General features: G+C 55.9%; 2 protein-coding genes across 2 annotated transcripts; both read right to left on the reverse strand.

The window, feature by feature from the left end:
* Nucleotides 1-62: 62 nt before the first annotated feature.
* On the reverse strand, nucleotides 63-5,359 carry Wdr82 (WD repeat domain 82). Its single transcript, XM_037231124.1, has 8 exons — nucleotides 4,980-5,359; nucleotides 3,872-3,969; nucleotides 3,449-3,515; nucleotides 2,530-2,746; nucleotides 2,082-2,237; nucleotides 1,102-1,221; nucleotides 716-808; nucleotides 63-359 (listed from the first exon to the last, which is right to left on the reverse strand). The coding sequence occupies exons 1-8, from the start codon at nucleotides 5,147-5,149 to the stop codon at nucleotides 312-314; spliced, it is 969 nt and encodes a 322-aa protein (XP_037087019.1). The 5' UTR covers nucleotides 5,150-5,359; the 3' UTR covers nucleotides 63-311.
* Nucleotides 5,360-7,380: 2,021 nt separating this feature from the next.
* On the reverse strand, nucleotides 7,381-19,284 carry LOC119107258 (kinesin-like protein KIF3B; the record flags this gene model as incomplete). The annotated part of the gene is made up of 15 exons (XM_037230677.1): nucleotides 19,105-19,284; nucleotides 17,060-17,106; nucleotides 16,521-16,615; nucleotides 15,946-16,050; nucleotides 14,701-14,825; nucleotides 14,255-14,390; nucleotides 13,664-13,816; nucleotides 13,211-13,373; nucleotides 12,429-12,561; nucleotides 11,914-12,104; nucleotides 10,187-10,369; nucleotides 9,670-9,867; nucleotides 9,190-9,413; nucleotides 8,241-8,469; nucleotides 7,381-7,530 (listed from the first exon to the last, which is right to left on the reverse strand). Coding segments are annotated over exons 2-15 (2,088 nt in total), but the record flags the coding sequence as incomplete, so codon positions are not given.
* Nucleotides 19,285-19,774: the final 490 nt, after the last annotated feature.

Below are 19,774 nucleotides of genomic sequence, written 5' to 3' on the forward strand. Positions count from 1 at the left end.
CCTACACGAGCAGAAGGGCGCGTCGGCAGCCTACCCCCCAAACCATCTCGGAAAACGACAGCTGGAAAAACATCGCGGGTATATTTCGGGAACGGAATGAACCTGTGACACGAGAAACCACGGCGTCGCGCGCGACCGTCCCCGAGCCGACGGCGGCGGCGGGACACCGAACGGCGGCAGCGCCCGGTTTGCGCTGACACCTCGCGCGCCGTATGAACATGACTGTCGGTATGTACAGGGCGGCGCGCCACCGGCCGCCGGGCGGCAGTGGCGCGGGCCGGTCTTCTCCGGGCTGTCGTCAGCAGCAGCCGCTACATCGGTCCGGCAGCCACCTCGTCCATGTTGGGCAGCCAGAACGCCTGCGTCGGTGGACAGGTGTCAAGCCGGGGGCGGTCGCGCCAGGCGCACTCGACGCCTGCATACGGTGTCGGACGGCCGAGCGAGCCCATGGCACTGCGTCCAGGTATACGTAGCTCCCTATTTACTGAGATCAACGACGCCAGGTTCAGAAACTGGATCACTTACTTTTGCTATTAAGTAGAACACCCCCAACAGAAGTCGTGGCAGCAACCTAATGGGGACCATCATTAATTGCAAAATACAGCTGTCGGTTACAAAATTAAATGACCAGTACAATGAAATAACGCGATAATATGCAGACGTACACCGCGTTCTAAATACGAAGAACGGCGTGGCGTCAGCTAAAAGCGCTCACCATGTTGGTGCAGGCCGAGGCCAGCATCATGTACTTGGGGTTGAACTGCACGCACTGCACCGGTCCCGTGTGGTCAGCGTTCAGCACGCACAGCTGCCGGAGAACAGAGCTCAGTTGGAGGCCGATCCACCAGTACAACACGACTGCAGCACCAGTGTCAGCTGAGTCGACCATACGCGTGTTATCGGAACCATCGGCGCCAAACCGACCTTCTAAAATGGCGCCAACTGTGTGAGCGGACATCGACCGGCGCCACGACATTAATCACCCCGGCGGCATAGAACGGTGGAGCTCCGACATCTGACGATGCCACGTGACCTGTACAGCGGCCGGTCCGATGCGACGCACGCCTCCGCGCTGCCCCTCCTGGGCGCCGTCTGGCCCACCTTGTAGCCGTTCTCGGCGTTCCAGACATGCAGCCTGCCATCAGTGGAGCCGGAGAACACGAACTGCGAGTCGGGGCTGTACGACGCCTCCAGCGCGATGCCCTTGTTGTTCAGGTGGCCCTGCGGGGACCGGGAGCGACACAGGTCAGTCAGCGCAGGGGACGGCGGGCGTCGCACCGCGCGGGTCAGCGGCAGCGACGGATAACGCCCGACCCCCCCCCCCCCCCAGCATGAACGGCCGCAGGACATAGTGGCACTGCTCAATCATCGAGCCCTCGGCGCAGCACGGCAGGACAACGCATCCATCCGCGCCCTGCAGACCAAATGACATGCTCAAGTGCAGCTGTAGGCTGTAGACAGGGTGAGGCTGGCACAACTGACACAAACCCAACGTCTTAGCCCTGGGCAGTGTCGCAATGTTCGACCACTAGAGGGGAGAAGGCGGGACAGGGATATCAATAATTACTCAGGCTAGCACACCTGCGGTTTGGGTTTGCCACTTCTTGCTCCACCGCTCACTCCAGACCGGCCCATCAACACTGCGCGGGAAGGCGGCCGAGCCGGCACGGGCAGGTCAGATGTCAGGGACGGAGTCAAAGGGCAACGCACTAGCAGCCGACGCCAGGTGTCGGCGGAGGGCGACGGGCAGCCCAGATTATGGTAGCATGAATTTATCCCGCCTTACACCCGACCGGATGAGGTTTAGGACACTGCACCTCGGTCGTTTGTCGCAGGAGTGATAGTGAAAGCAGTGTGCGAAGGTGGAGGGGGGAATAACAACGTCGAGTCTAATTGCCACTAATGCTATCGACGCGAACAGCCTCAAACCATCCGGGCGACGGAGCCTCTGCACGTGGCCTTCGAAACAGCTCCAGTGATGCCGGGCACGGGCAATGGGGACGGAAAGAAGACGTCTGATTATCGGAGGTGCTACATAGACCGCGTGCAACAGACGGCCAGCCCGGGAGAGCTCTGCCTACCGTGAACGTCTGCAGCGGTTGGCCGGTGAAGGCATCCACCAGGCGGATGATGGAGCCGTTGGTGGAGACGAGCAGCGTCTTGCCGTCGGGGGAGAACTTGACGCCCGTCCAGTCACACTCCTTCTCCTGACTCAGCTTGAACGTCGTAAAGGGACCCTGGCGGACGAGAGGCACAGGGTGCATGTTCGGTGCATATTGCGATCAAGCACTTGAAGACAGTTTTGCCTCCGGAGCTAAATGAATAAATTCCTCTACGCATACTAGTGATATAAACAGCACACCTTACGAAGGTGTGACCGTTGACCATGCACTCCTCAAAACACGTCATCAAAATATTAAAAATGAAACCGTGTGATATGCCGATTACCTTGTAAACCCCGATCACTTTGACCACCTACAATTGTAAGTTATCAGCCCGAGAGCGTTCTTCGGAAGTCGCGCGGCTGACCTTGTCAAAGGAGCGTAGGTCGTAGAGCTTGAGGCTCTCCGAATTGACGCCGGCGGCGAAGATGAGCCCCTCGGGGTCGAAGGCGGCCACCGGCCGGCCGGACAGGTGCATCAGGCCCTGGCAGTTGGGCGAGCGCAGGTCCCAGAGACGCAGTGTGCGGTCCATGGAGCCGGACAGGAACGAGTCGTCCACCGGCGACATGCAGAGTGTCACCACCCTGGGAGCGCGGCGGCGCGGCCCGGTTACTGCCCCGCCATAACACCACACGGTGTCAATGTCACCACCCTGGGAGCGCGGCGGCGCGGCCCGGTCACTGCTCCGCCATAACACCACACGGTGTCAATGTCACCACCCTGGGAGCGCGGCGGCGCGGCCCGGTTACTGCCCCGCCACAACACCATACGGTGTCAATGTCACCACCCTGGGAGCGCGGCGGCGCGGCCCGGTCACTGCCCCGCCACAACACCATACGGTGTCAGTGTCACTACCCTTGGAGCGCGGCGGCACGGCCCGATCACTGCCCCGCCATAACACAATACGGTGTCGATGTCACCACTCTGGGAGCGCGGCGGCGCGGCCCGGTTACTGCCCCGCCACAACACCATACGGTGTCAGTGTCACTACCATTGGAGCGCGGCGGCACGGCCCGATCACTGCCCCGCCATAACACAGTACGGTGTCAATGTCACCACTCTGGGAGCGCGGCGGCACGGCCCGGTTACTGCCCCGCCATAACACAGTACGGTGTCCCCATCCCGGGGACGCGGCGGCACAGTCTGGCTTATGTCTGTCCTGGTGTCTCAGTTGGTTAGAGCACCTGCCTTCCTATTGAACCACCCATGGCAGGATGGATTCCAGTCGCTTAAGGCGCTCGCTATTTGCCCTTGCAGATAGGGCAGCTTGTTCCTGAAATACTCACTTCTTGGTATGACCAGGAAAGTACCTGATGTACTTGTTATCATGTAATGATAGGTACCGGATGGTATCTGGAACAAAATGATTCAGATGAACTGCATTGGCAATCAATAACATGATTGAGTATTTTTGGAAGAGAGTTGTTGGTGGTTAGTTATACACAATGATTCAAAGCAAATATTGCGCTGAGCTTTCAAAGATTTACAGTTAACAAGATGTGAGCCCAAGCTCATGCAAACAGCCTTGAACAAAATGTTCCCATCAACAGCACTCTGTGTCACTGAATAAGACAGCTACACAAGACAGAGCTTGCTCTGCATTTATACAGCAGTACAAATGTAATACAAATAAAAAAACATATTGTATAGACAACTTGCTTAAGGGACTTGAGCACACAATGAAATTACTTTCACTACATCATCCATACCATCAATCTTAGTTGAACTGTGAATTGCTGCATTCTTGGCATGAGTAAAATGGATCAGATCCACACCATACTTCTTGCTGTTCACTGTCCTCTTCTGTCTGGAAATGTTATGGAAGATGGTAAGGGCAAATATTCATAACAGGTCTTGATTTCTGCCTGAAAACCTTTCTAATAGGTCTTGATTCCTGCCTGAATGCAACACATAACAAACTTATCATACTAGAGCCCTGATCACAACTTGAAAGTTGCACACTGAGTGCGAGGCACTGAATCAGCCTTAAGCCACATTCACTCCAAAATTGACAGAGGTTCCTGAGTGCTTAATGCTGTTTGTGATCCAAGCACACAGATGTCATGTAGGAAAGGCTGGGGTCCAGTTTACAAACTGGTGCATCCCTTTCATTGGTGGTGCATCCTGCATCCTGGTGCAAACTGGTGCATCCCATGGTGCATTTGTCTGCTTTCAATATCACAGATCAGTACAGGGTGAGGTGAAAAAATTTGCATGCTTTAGCTTTTACATAAAACTTACACAAGTAAGCAGAAATGTGATACAAAATCATGCATCAATTTAACATGAAATACAATATGATATGGAAAGCACGTAACAGGCTGTCAAAGCACACGGCTTTCTTCATGAAACATACCACACCAGCAATGCATCAGCACCTTTGCCCTAGTGTGCCCTGATAGTGGCGCCACATTCATGACTGACTGATATACCTAGTGCAGTACACCAGAAACTGGTTGGATGGGCTCAAGCAGCCTCAGTTGTTGACATACCTAAAAAATTCATTAATAAATGGACTAATCAACCAGAAACTGGCAGCTGGTCAAAGCCACTCATAAAATGACTGGCAGGTGACAGTTTTTTCAGATTGAAAACCGAGCTCAGCACACAATCAATGCTTCCTTGCGGGTCTTACACATTCAACACAGTAAACATCATGGCACAAACACCTCCAGCCTGTGTTCAGTAGTATGGACACACATTTATCCAATGTCAGAGCTGCAACATCACTCAAAGTGTAAACATGCATACATGTGTGACTCTGGAGTGCAATAATACACCAAAAATCGTGAGTCAATGGATTTCATAGCTACTTACACTCCTTTTTCACAATCATAGATGATTATTTGATCATCATCGCTACTGGATATGAGATTTTCTCCATTTGCAGCAAAATCCAAGTTGTTAATCTTATCAGTGTTTTCTCGAAACACCTTAGCAACCCGAAAGCTCCGAACCACGTTGTCTACAAGCTTCATCTTCATCATCTTGGCTGCCTTTCAGATACGGTGATGGGGTGTTCAAAACGACTAGGTGAAAAGCAAGGAACAAACGAACCGGAACGTCATCAATTCGATCATATGCAGGCTGTTACGTATACATTCAGCGTTATTTCTGGCAAGCCGACAACTCCCCGCGCCCAGTTTTGGGCTCCAAGCACAATGCAACTTCAACAGCCGGCTTAATCCACACACGCGCAGGCGGGATTCTATTTATAAAGCGATCAAATACGCTGGTTTTGGCTCTGCACGATTGCTACCATATCCCGGACGGGTAGGGAGAAACGACTACCGTTTCGTTCTCCGCTCAACCACTGGAACCAGTTTGACATGATTGGACGTGGGTAGCGGAAAAGTGGGCGCCAAACAAGGCTGCGCGTTAAAATTTCTATTCTTAGGAGACTCGGAGAAATATCAGTCTCCAACAACGCATGGAAACAGCGCAACACCAGGGCAGGCCATTCGTGTGCAGACAAAACGTGTAAGTCTTGGCCTCATCCAAACGTTACTTCTCCGCTTAGAATATCTGAAGATGTTTGCTTTCACGGCACAGATTCGATGCCCGCAGGCTGGTGTGTTGCGCGTGACGTGAATAATCGACTGTCGGTTCGCGGTGTGTTGTGGGAATGACGACTGGCAAGTGCTTGCTCACCCTCATATTCGCTGCTGTCAGTACATGTTAAGAAGTTCACGTCAAGTGGCTCATTTGGAAGAAACTTCGACGTGTTACCTAAAAAACTTCCTTCTTATGCGCGGTCAAGTATTCGTATGTATTCATGATCGTAAGGTAAAACGCAATAAACATGGGGCGATACGCAACTACAACAGACGTAACCTTTTAAGATATAACGGAACGAAAACAATGAAGAATCTTCAGCAACGGAACGGAACATGCGATCATGACCACATAAACGTATCCTTCCGAAAACGATTACAGGTAACGAGGTATGAGCTGGCATATCCACATACCTTCCTGGCATTCAATATGCACCCTACCAACAGAACACAGCACAGATAAGTAATCTTTGGCTCGTTCATGGCTGCGAATCTCGACAATCGACGTACCTTATATGTGTATAAGAGCAAGAACGACAGTACCCGGCGCAGCCTCAACACAGATGACCGCCCACACCGCGCTCTCTCCCGATGCCGTAGTGCAAACTAGGCCCCACCAGAGGCGCACGAGCGTGACCGGGCTGGGCACTACAAGCGGACGGACGCGGCCGCCGCACCGACAGGCCGCCATCGGCCTCGGCTGGCTGACTAGACGCCATGAGAAGACAGAAATCCGGTCCAGACTAACGCTAAGCTCTCAGGTGACGCTACCGCGGCGGGAGCACCGGTCGTGAACCTGCCCGCAAGCAAAGCGAGAAACGGCGCGCTTCGCGACTGTAAATGCACGAGTACCGACGTTCACACCACGCGCACGGTATAAAACGAAGACTAGCGAACACAGCGAATTGTGCCTATCGACTCGACGATTTCCGCCCCCCAGCGCCGGACAGCTGCAGCGGCCAGGCCACCGCCTAACGCCCGCACCCCCCCCCACCGCACCGCCAACAGAGGCGGGCTCCACGGCTGCCGTTACTTGGGCACCAGGCCGCGGGACTGTGGGTACTGGTTGGCGGGAGCCGACGCCTTGGCCGGCCGCCGCCGGGCTGGCTTACTCCTGCAGACAGACATCCCAGGTCAGGGCACGCAACGACAGGAGCGCACACGTGTCAGCAGACATCCCACGTCAGAGCACGCGATGACGGGAGCGCACACGTGTCAGCAGAGACCCCACGTCAGAGCACGCAACGGCGGGAGCGCACACATGTCAGCAGAGATCCCACGTCAGAGCACGCGATGACTGGAGTGCACACATGTCAGCAGACATCCCACGTCAGAGCACGCAACGACGGGAGCGCACACCTCTCAGCAGACATCACATGGACGACATACAAGCGCATCCGCTGAATTGTGCCAAAACTAATGCAAGCCAGTGCAGCAGTGTAACCACCGCCTACCCTCGAAAGCTCACCAATACGCACCATGCCACACTAGGAAGCCCAACCCTCACAACTCCGCCGCAAGTGATCACGTGCAGACGCAGCACACCTCATCCCCGCCTAGCAAGCTGGCCGCCTTTCTGCCCCCCCCCCCCCCCTGCCCCCTCCCCTGACATACACGGCGGGCTCGGCGCGGCTGGCCTTCAGCCGGAAGCGGCCGGCGGCGGCGGCCGGCGCGGCGCTGACGCTGATCTCGTGCTCCTGCGGCGTCAGCGCCGCCTCCAGCGCCGCCTGGAAGCGCGGCGCCACCAGCGGGCCCTGGTAGTCGCGCGTGGTGCGCGCCGGCGGGTCCAGCTCCATGCACATGATGTTCTCACCCTGCGGTGCATAGGAATCGGTTTGATCAGGGCCGACGGGCCGGCAGTGCTCAGCCCGGAACACACGGCGCCGCCTCCTGCGGCGAACTGGTCAGGCCGCTGTCCAGACTGCGGACCTCTGTGGGAGTGAGAACGACCAGCTGGGGCGAGCGGCGCGCAGGAACCAGCTATCACTCGAGTCACTAACCAAGCGAGACCCCGGCGCCGAACACAATCCGCAGGCGTGCCTGAGGCTGATCGGCACACACAGCTCGTGACACAAGAAAATCCCTCAGCGCCTGGCTCTCTCGCATTACGAAATGACAGCACAAAAGTTGAGTTAACGAGCTTTGATATAGTAGAGCTACCATCTAAACTAAGTTGCAATGCTAAATACCGTTTACATATTGACCGTACTCAAGAGATATGATCTAATATTTTTTCCGTGTTTTTTATCACAGCATATAATACCGTCCATATCACTGTCACATATCATTACAGCGTCGCTTAAACAGAACCTCCTGGTGTACTGAAGGTCGTTGACTCCACACATAAGAACTTTCAACTCCACGCAAACATCTTAAGAACATTTGCAGCGCACTTGCACATCGCCCCGAGTCACATCCGGCCGGTGAGCCAGCTCCCGACCTTGCACAGCGCGGCACCCTGACCCCAAGTCGGCATTCTCAGCCGGCACGGGCGGCGCGGGCCAGGGCAGGGCACCAGCCTCACCTTGTATCGGGTGGCGCCGGTGACGGAGCCGGCCAGCAGGGCGTACTCGGAGACGGGCCGGCGCGTGCCGCGCGCGCTCACCGGCCGGCCGGCCAGCTGGGCGACGGCCGGCCGCGCCGCCAGCCGCCACCGCTCCTCGTCGTCGTCGTATGTGGCGCGCCGCAGCAGCTTGGCGCGCTCCTCAGCCGGCGCAAAGTTCTCCAGGATCAGGCACTTGAGCTTGAGCTCTCTGGCGGCCAGCCGCTGACGTCACCCAGACATCGAGAGAGGAGCAGACAGAGGGGGAGGGGGGGGGGGGGGGCGACGGAGAAGGGGCAGTGGGGCGTGGGAACAGAATACCGGGAGTGCGCAAGAAGGCAGTATCCAGTGTCGTCCGGTCCCGGCATGAACGAATCGCCCTTCAGGCGAGCACCGAGCGGGCTATATTGAAAAGCTCAACAAAAAACACAACAAAACACGCAGACTCATGCGATGAAGCAATCATTCGGACTTCCGTTCTCATCACAGATGCAACCGTTCTCAGAACATGCGGACGTTTGCTGCCTGGCCATGAACGTGCCACAGCCTCAGAAACCCCAGCGTGGTCAGCTTCGGAGCACCGCCCACGATATTTCTACACCATCTTTGTCACAGTGCTCATGCATACCATTTGCTACGTGCATGACGACACTACGTAGACGCATGCATTTAAGATGTATTTTGTAATGCACCAGCGCTTCTCATCAAGCCTATCATAACGCGAAACCTTTCGACGTTAATGCACACAAGACGAATGCGAGCCACAATTCCAACAGCCTTCTACGCAGGTCTCGACGTTCAGTTCCCGAGCAGTTGAAGCGCCTGCCGTAGGCCACATCATCTGGCCGACAGGACTTCACCACTGAACAGTATCCCACAACGTCTGGTACCAGCCGACGTCAGCTGGCATGAGGGACACGGTGAGGCTTACTTGAGCAGCGAGTTTTGCGTCTCCTCCAGTTCGCGGCGTTCGACCAGAAACTCATCCCCCGCGTCCAGGATGTCGCGCTTCACTGCCTGCAGCTTGTTGAACAGCTTCTTCAGCTTCTTGGTCTTGACATCCACCTCCTGCTGCAGCGACTGGAAGGTCTGCTGCATGTCCAGCCGCGAGACCTCCTGCTCCTCTATCCGCTGCAGCATCTCCCGCTCCCGTGCCTGCCACGATAAGGACCATCGGATCACTACAGAGCACTGTTCGTCATTGCACGGGCGTTGCGAAAGGAGCATGGGCCGGCACGCAGGGTAAGACGCAGCTTCTTCGCACCACCAGCAGCCACAACACGAACAGCCCAGGAACCGGCACACAAGTAGATCCTTTCAGCAACGAGACGCACTTTGGACTCACATCCCCAATCGACCGACATCAGGGTGCTTGCTGCGCCACGCGGGGCCGGCGGGCGGGCTGGCGTACCTTCTGCTCGGAGATGCGCTGTCGGCTGAGCTCCAGGTCACGTTGCTGCTGGTTGGTCGTGTCAGCGATCGTCCTGCCGCCGGACAGCAGCTTCGACTCCATGGCCTGGATCTTGGCGGCCAGCCGCTCCTGCGCCTGGTGCTCGCGCTCCAGCTGCTCGTCCTGAAGCTGCAGCTCCCGCAGCAGCCGCTCACGGTCCTGCCACAGCCGCCGGGGGACGCCAGATGAAACGGCGCCGCTCCAGCACGAGCCACCACATGGCGGCACACGACACCCAGACATGGCAGGCAGCAGACACCCACTCAGCAGCCCTGCGTCAGACGAACCAGGCCACCGCCATTCGTGAAAGGGCGCCAGCAACGGCATGGCCCGATCTTCTTTAGGAGCCGACCCACGCGTCGATCGCGGCCTTTGCTGACGGCACCACGTCAAACCCGTCCCAGCTGGGTGTGCACCACACACCTCGGCCTCGTGCGCCACGCACACAAGGTCGGGGGGGGGGGGGGGGGGAGCGTACCTCGGCGATGAGGCTCTGGTCGTCCTCGATGGCACGCCGCTCCTGCTCCAGCCGGCGCCGCTCCTGCTCCAGATGCTGTTCGGGCGCGAGCTCCGGCTCGGAGTCGTCCCCGTCCGCGCCGCCGCCGCGAGCGCGCCGCCTGCGCCACTTGTCGCCGCCGCCGGTCCGGCCGCGAAGTTGTGCCTGACGCGCGGGACGGGTCATCGGTCAGGTCAAACTGTCACGGTCAGGCAGGTCTCGGATCAGGTCATGCGCGGGTCAAGGATTAGGGTACCGTTTAAGGCAGGAACTAGGAAAAGTGCACGATCGAGGCCACCACACCGGCCACTCAAGCGTCTGGATAAAGGCCACGATATCGGGTCAGGTCAAGCATGAGGCGACCGTCACAAGCCTGGTCAATGACCCAGCCTCAGGCCACACGCCCGAGCCAGCGGAGCGGCCTCCCTCCGTCTCGAGAGCACGGCGGCTCGACTGGCGCTCGTGGGACGGCGGCGGGGGCGCTGTCTCCGGCCGGACCGCCTCAGGCCACACGCCCCGAGTCAGCGGAGCGGCCTCCCTCCGTCTCGAGAGCACGGCAGCTCGACTGGCGCTCGAGGGACGGCGGCGGGGGCGCTGTCTCCGGCCGGACCACCTCAGGCCACACGCCCCGAGTCAGCGAAGCGGCCTCCCTCCGTCTCGAGAGCACGGCGGCTCGACTGGCGCTCGAGGGACGGCGGCGGGGGCGCTGTCTCCGGCCGGACCGCCTCAGGCCACACGCCCCGAGTCAGCGGAGCGGCCTCCCTCCGTCTCGAGAGCACGGCAGCTCGACTGGCGCTCGAGGGACGGCGGCGGGGGCGCTGTCTCCGGCCGGACCACCTCAGGCCACACGCCCCGAGTCAGCGGAGCGGCCTCCCTCCGTCTCGAGAGCACGGCAGCTCGACTGGCGCTCGAGGGACGGCGGCGGGGGCGCTGTCTCCGGCCGGACCACCTCAGGCCACACGCCCCGAGTCAGCGGAGCGGCCTCCCTCCGTCTCGAGAGCACGGCAGCTCGACTGGCGCTCGTGGGACGGCGGCGGGGGCGCTGTCTCCGGCCGGACCGCCTCAGGCCACACGCCCCGAGTCAGCGGAGCGGCCTCCCTCCGTCTCGAGAGCACGGCAGCTCGACTGGCGCTCGTGGGACGGCGGCGGGGGCGCTGTCTCCGGCCGGACCGTTTGGTCGATTGTCCGCTGACGAACGTCGGAGGGCGGCGCGACAGGTCGCTCCAGGCGTGCAACATGAGCGGGATGGGGACCGGGGCGGTTATTTGTACACTACCACCGCAGGCCACGGGAAGTCATGTCATTGGATCGAGACTGTGACCAGCAAGATACTTCATGGAGGAACTCTCAACGTCACCATTCACGTCTGTTCCCAAACTGTTCCCAAATCTCCTCCCACCCCCTCTCTAACCATTGACAAATCTCCTCCCACCCTCTCTCTAACCACAGAAAAATTTCCTCACACCCTCTCCCTAACCATTGACAAATCTCCTCCCACCCTCTCCCTAACCATTGACAAATCAAAACCCTGCGCCTGTAAGCGTCTCTGAGTTTTGGGCCTTGCACTAAGCAGACCCCTCTGTCTGCCTTCCGAGAACAATTGGCAAATACCAACTTGCTAAGTCCCCACACACAATGGTGGGAGCGTCCGGGCAACTGCACCTTCATCATAAACATTCGTCTCCTATCAACATTCCCTCGCCACCTACCTTGAGTTTCATGATCTCGCCCTGGAACTCCCTGAGCAGCGCGTCTTTGGGGTCCTCGTTGATCTTGGGCTTGTTTTTGATGTTCTTGGCTCTGTTGGCGTATCGCAGAGTGCTCAGCGTCTCGTCGTAGTTGTACGAGGCCGGCCCGATGTTTGCCACCATCACCGTCTTGGCGTTACCGCCCAGCGAGTCTGCGACGGAGCTGTCGTCAGCGCCGCTAAGGCCAGTCGCACCAGCGCAGAGCGGGGCGCTCGTGCACGCGGCCGCACGCCTCCAGCATAACACGCGGCGTTAGCGCAGGTGATAGCCAACAAATGCGAGGCGACTGGCAGGTTAAGATGGAGCGCCCCCCCCCCCCCCCCCCTCCACATCCAAACCCCATAGCAGGACAGGCACGATAATCCTGCCGCTCGATCAACAACAAACAGTGATCAAGGGTTGCACGAGTCCCATACAGTGCACGCGTTGTCAACAACAACGGTGGGAGCTAGTCAGAAACGCAGCACGTCACGCACCCTGAAACAGCCTGGTGAGCTTGGAGTCGCGGTATGGAATGTGGGAGGACTTGCCGTCCACCAGGGCCGAGATGATGTTGCCGAGAGCCGACAGGCTGAGGTTGATCTTGGTGGCCTCCTTCAGCCGCTCGCCCTGGAACCAGACACGACACACGCGGCGTTGGTGCCCGTCCGATGTTGTCCCTGCCGCCCGATCTTTTGCCGGCTGACACACGGCGCGTGAGGGTTTCATCGTGCCATCATCCATCGTCCCAAAACAGCCATCACTGGAGAGGCATAGCCCATCACAAGCTAGGCACAGCCTCACATGGGAAAACTCCCAGACCAAAAGCTACGACCGCGGTTTGGACCGCAGGGCGGAAGCAAGAACAACACAATTACTGTGCGAAGTCGTCAAGAGTCAGCACACACTCTATAACGTTATAATTCCTGGCGTCCACAACACACGCAACGGCGCCTTTTTCACGCGCCCGAAGGACGCCAGCGGCTGGCCACATTCCGCGCTGGTCGCACGCGTGGTGGCAGAACTCGCACGCGCGGCGACGGAGGTCGCACGCACGACGACGAGGGTCGCGCGCGGGACGACGGGGGTCGCACACGCGGCGACGGGCGTCGCACGCGCGGCGGCGGGGATCGCACCCGCGGTGGCGGGCGTCGCACGCGCGGTGGTGGAGATCGCACGTACGGCGACGGGGTCGTACGTGCGGCGGCGAGGGCGGCGCGGCGCCGGACAGGGCCCGCCAGGCGGCGGCGGCGGCGGCGGTGGCCGACGCGGGACGTACCGAGGCGCCGGTCTTGGCCTGGCGCTCGCTGCCGGCCAGGTCCACCATGTTGAGCTTGCCGACGCGGATGTGCGGCTCGCCGTCCAGGCCCAGCTCGCTGCACTCGACCGTTACCAGGAAGATGGCGTGCGAGCGCGAGCTGTGCTCGTTCATGTTCGTCGCCCTGTCGGCAGAATAGCAGGATTGCAGACTTCCCCAACCCCGATCTTCCAACCTTGTTTCATTGAACTGACTCACAAAGAGCAAACGCGGGAAAACCACTCTTCGAAATGTCAGAGAATATCTTCTCCAACACTTCACTCGATCTCGTCTACACCAACGAAGCGCATGACACATCCTACCCGCAACGGCAGAGGCCGGCCAAGCTGTCGCGAGTCTCCACGTCTCTCGCGGACGGCGCACCAGTGCCGGACGCGGCCGACAGCGGCCGTCGCACGACCTGGCGCCGCTCACCCCACGCTGCGGTTCGCGTTTCCCACGGCCATCACGTGCTCGATCTCTTTGACGCTCTTGCAGACGAACGACGAGAGGTCCTTGACGTATGTGCCCGTGTCGGGCCGCTCCTTCAGCTCCAGTCGCTGGTGCTGGTCCTTGTTCAGCAGGTCTCTGCCGGCGGCCAGCGCGTCGCCGTCAGCAGCGTAGTACCGCAGGGCCACAACTGGGCAGGGCCAGCAGGGACATCAGACCAGCACGGCGGCGTATCACGGATATCCACGAGCCCTTGTGGTAACTGCACCTGCCTACAGATCATCCCGCGGTTATTAAGCTGTGACGTACAGCCGGCTCAACTTCCGCGTGCTCTGCATACCCCAGCGCCCAAACTACTCACACCGCGGAATGAAAGGATGCGAGCACCTTCTGAGCGTGGTAACTATGCCTGCTTTCTCAAGTCACGAGCGCCAAACATCGCGCATCCCAGGACCCAGCGTGTATCCCCGAGCGGCAGGTGCACCAGCCTCTCGCCAGAACATCGTGCGTCGACGCTCCCGCGCGCGTCTCCCGGCCGCCGACGCACATCACGCGCGGCCATCCGCCGGGTCGTACCGGTTCTCCTCCTGGTAGATCTCGAGGTAGCTGGCGCGAACCAGGTACTGGCAGTTCTCCGAGCGCTCGATGTGGCTGAAGATGTGGTCGAACGAGCGCGGGATGATGCCCCGCTGGTCGGGGTCGTCACGGACGCCTGCCGGACATGGCGGGCCGTGAGCCCGTCCGCAGCGCGCCGCGGCCGGCTGGGCTCGTCCAGGACTCAGTGCAGGGCGCACATTGAACGAAGTACCTAATCCGAAAGCTCCGACACATGAACGGCTGAGCACATACGGATCTGAGAAACGGTCCACAAATAACGCAACTGGGGCAGACGAGGTGAGGGCATCTGCGCATGTAAAACGTTCCACTGCACAACCTGAACCGGACATAATACGGCCAGCGTGAACGCCTCACTTCCCCGGCGGTGACTTGATGGGGCCGACGCGGCGCGACCTTTCGCCCACCTTCCATGGTGTAGGTTTTGCCGGTGCCCGTCTGGCCGTAGGCGAATATGGTGCCGTTGAAGCCCTGCAGTACCGAGTCCACCAGCGGGCGGAACGTCTCGTCGTACATGTCAACCTGGGTCGAGCTGCGCACGGCGGCGTCAGAGGGTGAGCTACGGCCCCGCCGGCGGCGGCAGGTGAGGCGCAGCTCAGGGGTGACGGCAGGTGAGGCGCAGCTCAGAGGGTGACGGCAGGTCAGGCACAGCTAAGGGGATGACGGCAGGTGAGGCGCAGCTTAGGGGGTGACGGCAGGTGAGGCGTAGCTCAGGGGATGACGGCAGGTTAGGCGCAGCTCAGGGGATGACGGCAGGTGAGGCGCACCTCAGGGGATGACGGCAGGTGAGGCGCACCTCAGGGAATGACGGCAGGTGAGGCGCAGCTCAGGGCATGACGGCAGGTGAGGCGCAGCTCTGGGGATGACGGCAGGTGAGGCGCAGCTCAGAGGATGACGGCAGGCGAGGCTCAGCTCAGGGGATGACGGCAGGTGAGGCGCAGCTCAGGGGATGACGGCAGGTGAGGCGCAGCTCAGGGGATGACGGCAGGTGAGGCGCACCTCAGGGGATGACGGCAGGTGAGGCGCAGCTCAGGGGATGACGGCAGGTGAGGCGCAGCTCAGGGGATGACGGCGCAGCTCAGGGGATGACAGCGCAGCTCAGGGGATGACGGCAGGCGAGGCGCAGCTCAGAGGATGACGGCAGGCGAGGCTCAGCTCAGGGGATGACGGCAGGTGAGGCGCACCTCAGGGGATGGTGGCGCAGCTCAGGGGGTGGTAGCAGGTGAGGCGCAGCTCAGAGGGCGACGGCAGGTCAGGCGCAGCTTAGGGGGTGATGACAGCGGAAAGGTAGGCTTCAATCACCCTAAACCGGATATGGTCGGTTTGGGTCATTTATTGGTGCATGACTGTTAAGGCTATTGATGTGATTGCCATTGACAAAAACTATGGCACTTCAAATCCATGTGGCTGGAATTAGACACTGCATCTCGATTGATGATAACAAAACACCAGAAGCTTTAAGTCATTAATTGACTTCCGTCTCTCGTGCCGGACATGCATAATTGTCTGTTATTTGGTGTTATAAAGGACTACCCATAATACTATGAGCAGGAATATGACCGACCAATGCTTGTGAGCTCCTCCATATCAGGCCACGACCACATGGAGGTCCCACCTTTCACACATCCTCACATTCGTATGCACTCGCTTACTTCCAGTCGTAGACTGCATCAAAGGTGAACTCCCTCGGAGATTCATTTGGGTTCTTCGGATTCTTAAGCGTGATGTGACCTCTTTTAGAATCTATCTCCAACGTTCTGAAAAGACCACGGTGAGAAAATGTAGACTTAGGGAGCAAAGTATGTACGACGACCGATAAACGGGAGCACTCATCCGATGGTTCAAGCCGATCTTCCGAAAACACCATCGAGACTGCAGCAGTGATATCAAAACAGCAGCATGCATAAAGGTCAAGGAACAAAGGTTGCCTGTTATGACCTGTAACACATCTCAAAGTGATAGTTAAGTCATGGTCATTTTTAGTTCAATCAAAAACGGTAGTTTTCTAGCGCACGCTCGTCAAAAACATCGCCCTATACAAAACACCACAAATAACATATATTGCTTGCCTTATCAATATCAGTGTCAATTTTTTCACCTAGAATGCTGGGATCCAGCCTGATTTCACGGAGCCGTCGTAATCTCAAGCTGACACTGACGATGCACCTCATGAAATTGTATGACCTAACTAAGCCTTTGTGTGGAGTGTTTCATACGTCATGCTTACGTGTCATAGCCACTGGCGACTTCCTTTTTGTTCAGGGGCCGACATCGCAGAACAACTTTCACGCTCTCAGAATGTGCTGATTTCGGACCTCGCGGCTGAAAGAAGATTCAAACATGTGAATGAGCAGTGCAAACACCCACAACAACAACTAAACTAGTCCACTTCCCCAGATGGACCAGTTTTGTTAACCTAGCAATATGTGCATCTTGATGTTCTTGAGCGAGGGTGTTGATGGAATCCATGCGATTCTAAAGTTAACATTATCCATTGTTAAGTCTTCAACAAATGATGTGGTTTTCATATGAATGTTTTCATGAAGATTCATACTGTAATGACACAATACTTATTAGAGGACATACAAGTTGTTATCAAGTACAGAAAACTTATTGTTCACACAAACATTCCAGGAACATTTTTGTACAAGCACTGTGGGAGAAATACTCTTAAGGCTGCCAACAGTGTAGTGGTTAATGCACCTGAGGTATGGTGTTTGATTTCCTAACATTTGCCAACAACATGCGGGCACTCATTTAACTCACCATTCTTGATAACCACTGTTCTCAGTCCAGGGCAGCTGAAATACAATCTGAAAGGGCATGACAGATTATTATTCACTAACCAGCAATGTTTTCAACAGATGCATGCAGAGAGGCAAATATGTGAGGATGATGTTGGTGATGACAATATAGTGTATGGGTTTTCATTCACAGCACACCATACAAGTGAATGCAGATTGGAAATGGCTAATGTCATGAAATTCCCTTTCTTAAAGCAATACAAGTATTCTGACTGAATATTAATTAACTAAAGCAAGAACTTTGGACTATTCACAACATTTTCTTTCCTTATGAACCATGCAAAGTTGGCCAAGCTCACAGCAAACTGGACTGATGGGCTAGACTGAAAGCTGATTCTCCAACTGGTTAATACTTTTCATCAAAACTTTTGGATGGCTGAAAGACAAAACTTATTACATGGCTGGATACCACAAATCCCCGGCCCCAATGGCCACACAATGTTTGAGTTGCCATGTGACACCTAACACAATTGGGTCAGCACATTCTCAAACAATTCAAGAGCCTTCACCACCATCATCATCAATCTACCATCATACTGGCACATTGTGAGGTCCCACCCCCATAAGTATGTGACTGATATGAGCCATTCAAAGCAAAGCACAGCTCCTCCCTTTTTGGGACAGACATGACAGTTCTCTCACATGTCTCAGTTCAGCCCTGATCTCCTGCCTGCCTTGGTGATGCACCTGTTCAGCTGAAGGATGTCTTGAGGATCATCGGGATACACCAGCCCCTTTAAGAAGTCTCTACATGAAGAGCTGTACCCCCCCCCCCCCCCCCCACCAATGTGTCCACCTGGCAGTGTAATGTCGCCTCCCCAGTTAGAACTATGCTGAGCCCTGGGGCACAAACAGGGAGTGCAACCAAACCATGACCCCTCACATGACTAGTCAGGCAAAACATTACAAATTGCCCAACTTTGTAGGTTTTGAATTAGGACATCCCTTTTGTTCTTTGGCCCTTCCCTCCCTAAATTGCCTCTCTCTCAAGATGGCATGATGATGATGATGATGATGATGATGATGTTATTATTATTATTATTATTGTTGCAAACCTTAGCGAAATCCAGCGAGTGGCTATTCTAACACAGCATCAGTACATGTCACATAGATAAACAGAGCACGCAACACATGCAAATGGGATGCAAGACATTCTAGATCCACTCAAGGATGAGATACACAAACAGCTTGAGAAAATTTAATACTTTGTGTACTGGGTAATATGGATGACTTGGGTGGATAAAGCTATGCATGAGCAAAAAATACTGAATATATATATATATATATATATATATATATACATATATATATATATATACACATATATATATATATATATATATATATATATATATAATAAATAATGCTTAACCCAGAGCTATAGTATGTGGATCACAGCATAACCTTCTAAGAAGGCAAGGCAAAAGTGTAGCAGTCAAGCTGCATAGAACTAGAGTTATGTGGCTCCATTCCCCCACCCTCCTATCACCACAACTATGCTCACCCTTCCTGCCACGTTGAGATACAGGCAATGCCATATAGCCTCAAATGCATAATGCATCATAAATCCCCAATGATCAGAGGCAATATTTTGTGATAGCTGAGTTTGCCTTTAAACAAAACCAGATCAAGAATCTCCTACTTTTCCTTTCAGTTATACAAGATTGTCCACACTGATAGCTTATTTGGCTAGAGTGCCTGCCGTCCAACTCTAGATGCATTTGGTAGGGTAGGTTCAAGTTGTTTTAAGTAATCACTTTTTATTGTTGACTGACATGGCCTATGGCCTGTGGCAGCTGCCACACAACAGCTCAAGTGATGTCAGAAGGAAAGATGGATCATGCATTGTGGTGTGATTAACTTATGCCCCCAAATTCTGCTGTTGACCTGGAATTTCACAAGCAGATGAAAGGGTCCAGGACTAATACAAGCACTGCCTACTATGGGCCCTGATCCTAAAAATCCGCTGATTCAAAAAGTAAGGACATGATCTTAAAAGCCGCTTACCTAAAAAGCCACACATTTCAAGATGCTCTGCTTCGGTTTTGGATGACAGGATGATGCAAAGGCCATGAGCTGGTCTTGTTTTGCATGCAGCCCTTCACAGGTCCAGGGGAGGGAAAGGCAAAGGACCGGGTGAGGACGAGTTGAGGCGCGCAGCCCGCTGAACCATTTCGTACCGGCGTATGTGCTACATACCTGGGCACACGGCCTCCTTTACGAACAGCCAGGAGTTCAAACGCTTCCCTATTTTGTAGCTCAAAACCGTGAACATCCCATCGATCAGATCTATTGTCAAGAAAACCCCGCGATGGAACCCATTTCATCCCAGACCACTCCCTGGACTCCCCCAGCGCCCGACTCAAAATGACATAGGGCCGCTATGCACCGAGCCCTCTGAGGCTATTGCCTCGATCATTCGCATCACTTTTGTGATTGTTGCAGAAAGCTATCTGGGGTTTCTTTAAAGCAATCTCTTGTCAGCTATTTTGCCGCTGAAGTTCCATGGCAGTCACTCTTTTTCATGGCTGATTCGCTGCAAATTATCAACTTATGACCGCATTGCCTCAATTTGTTAGTGTAACAGCATGCAGTAGTCGTTATTGAGCAAATTGTATGAAAGGCATGAAAGAACCTAGAAAACATACCGTAGTATGTCTCTTCCTGCAGTCGCTAA

Source organism: Pollicipes pollicipes, unplaced genomic scaffold, assembly GCF_011947565.3.
Source record: "Pollicipes pollicipes isolate AB1234 unplaced genomic scaffold, Ppol_2.1 Scaffold_6686;HRSCAF=7923_pilon_pilon_pilon, whole genome shotgun sequence".
Classification (NCBI taxonomy): domain Eukaryota; kingdom Metazoa; phylum Arthropoda; class Thecostraca; order Pollicipedomorpha; family Pollicipedidae; genus Pollicipes; species Pollicipes pollicipes.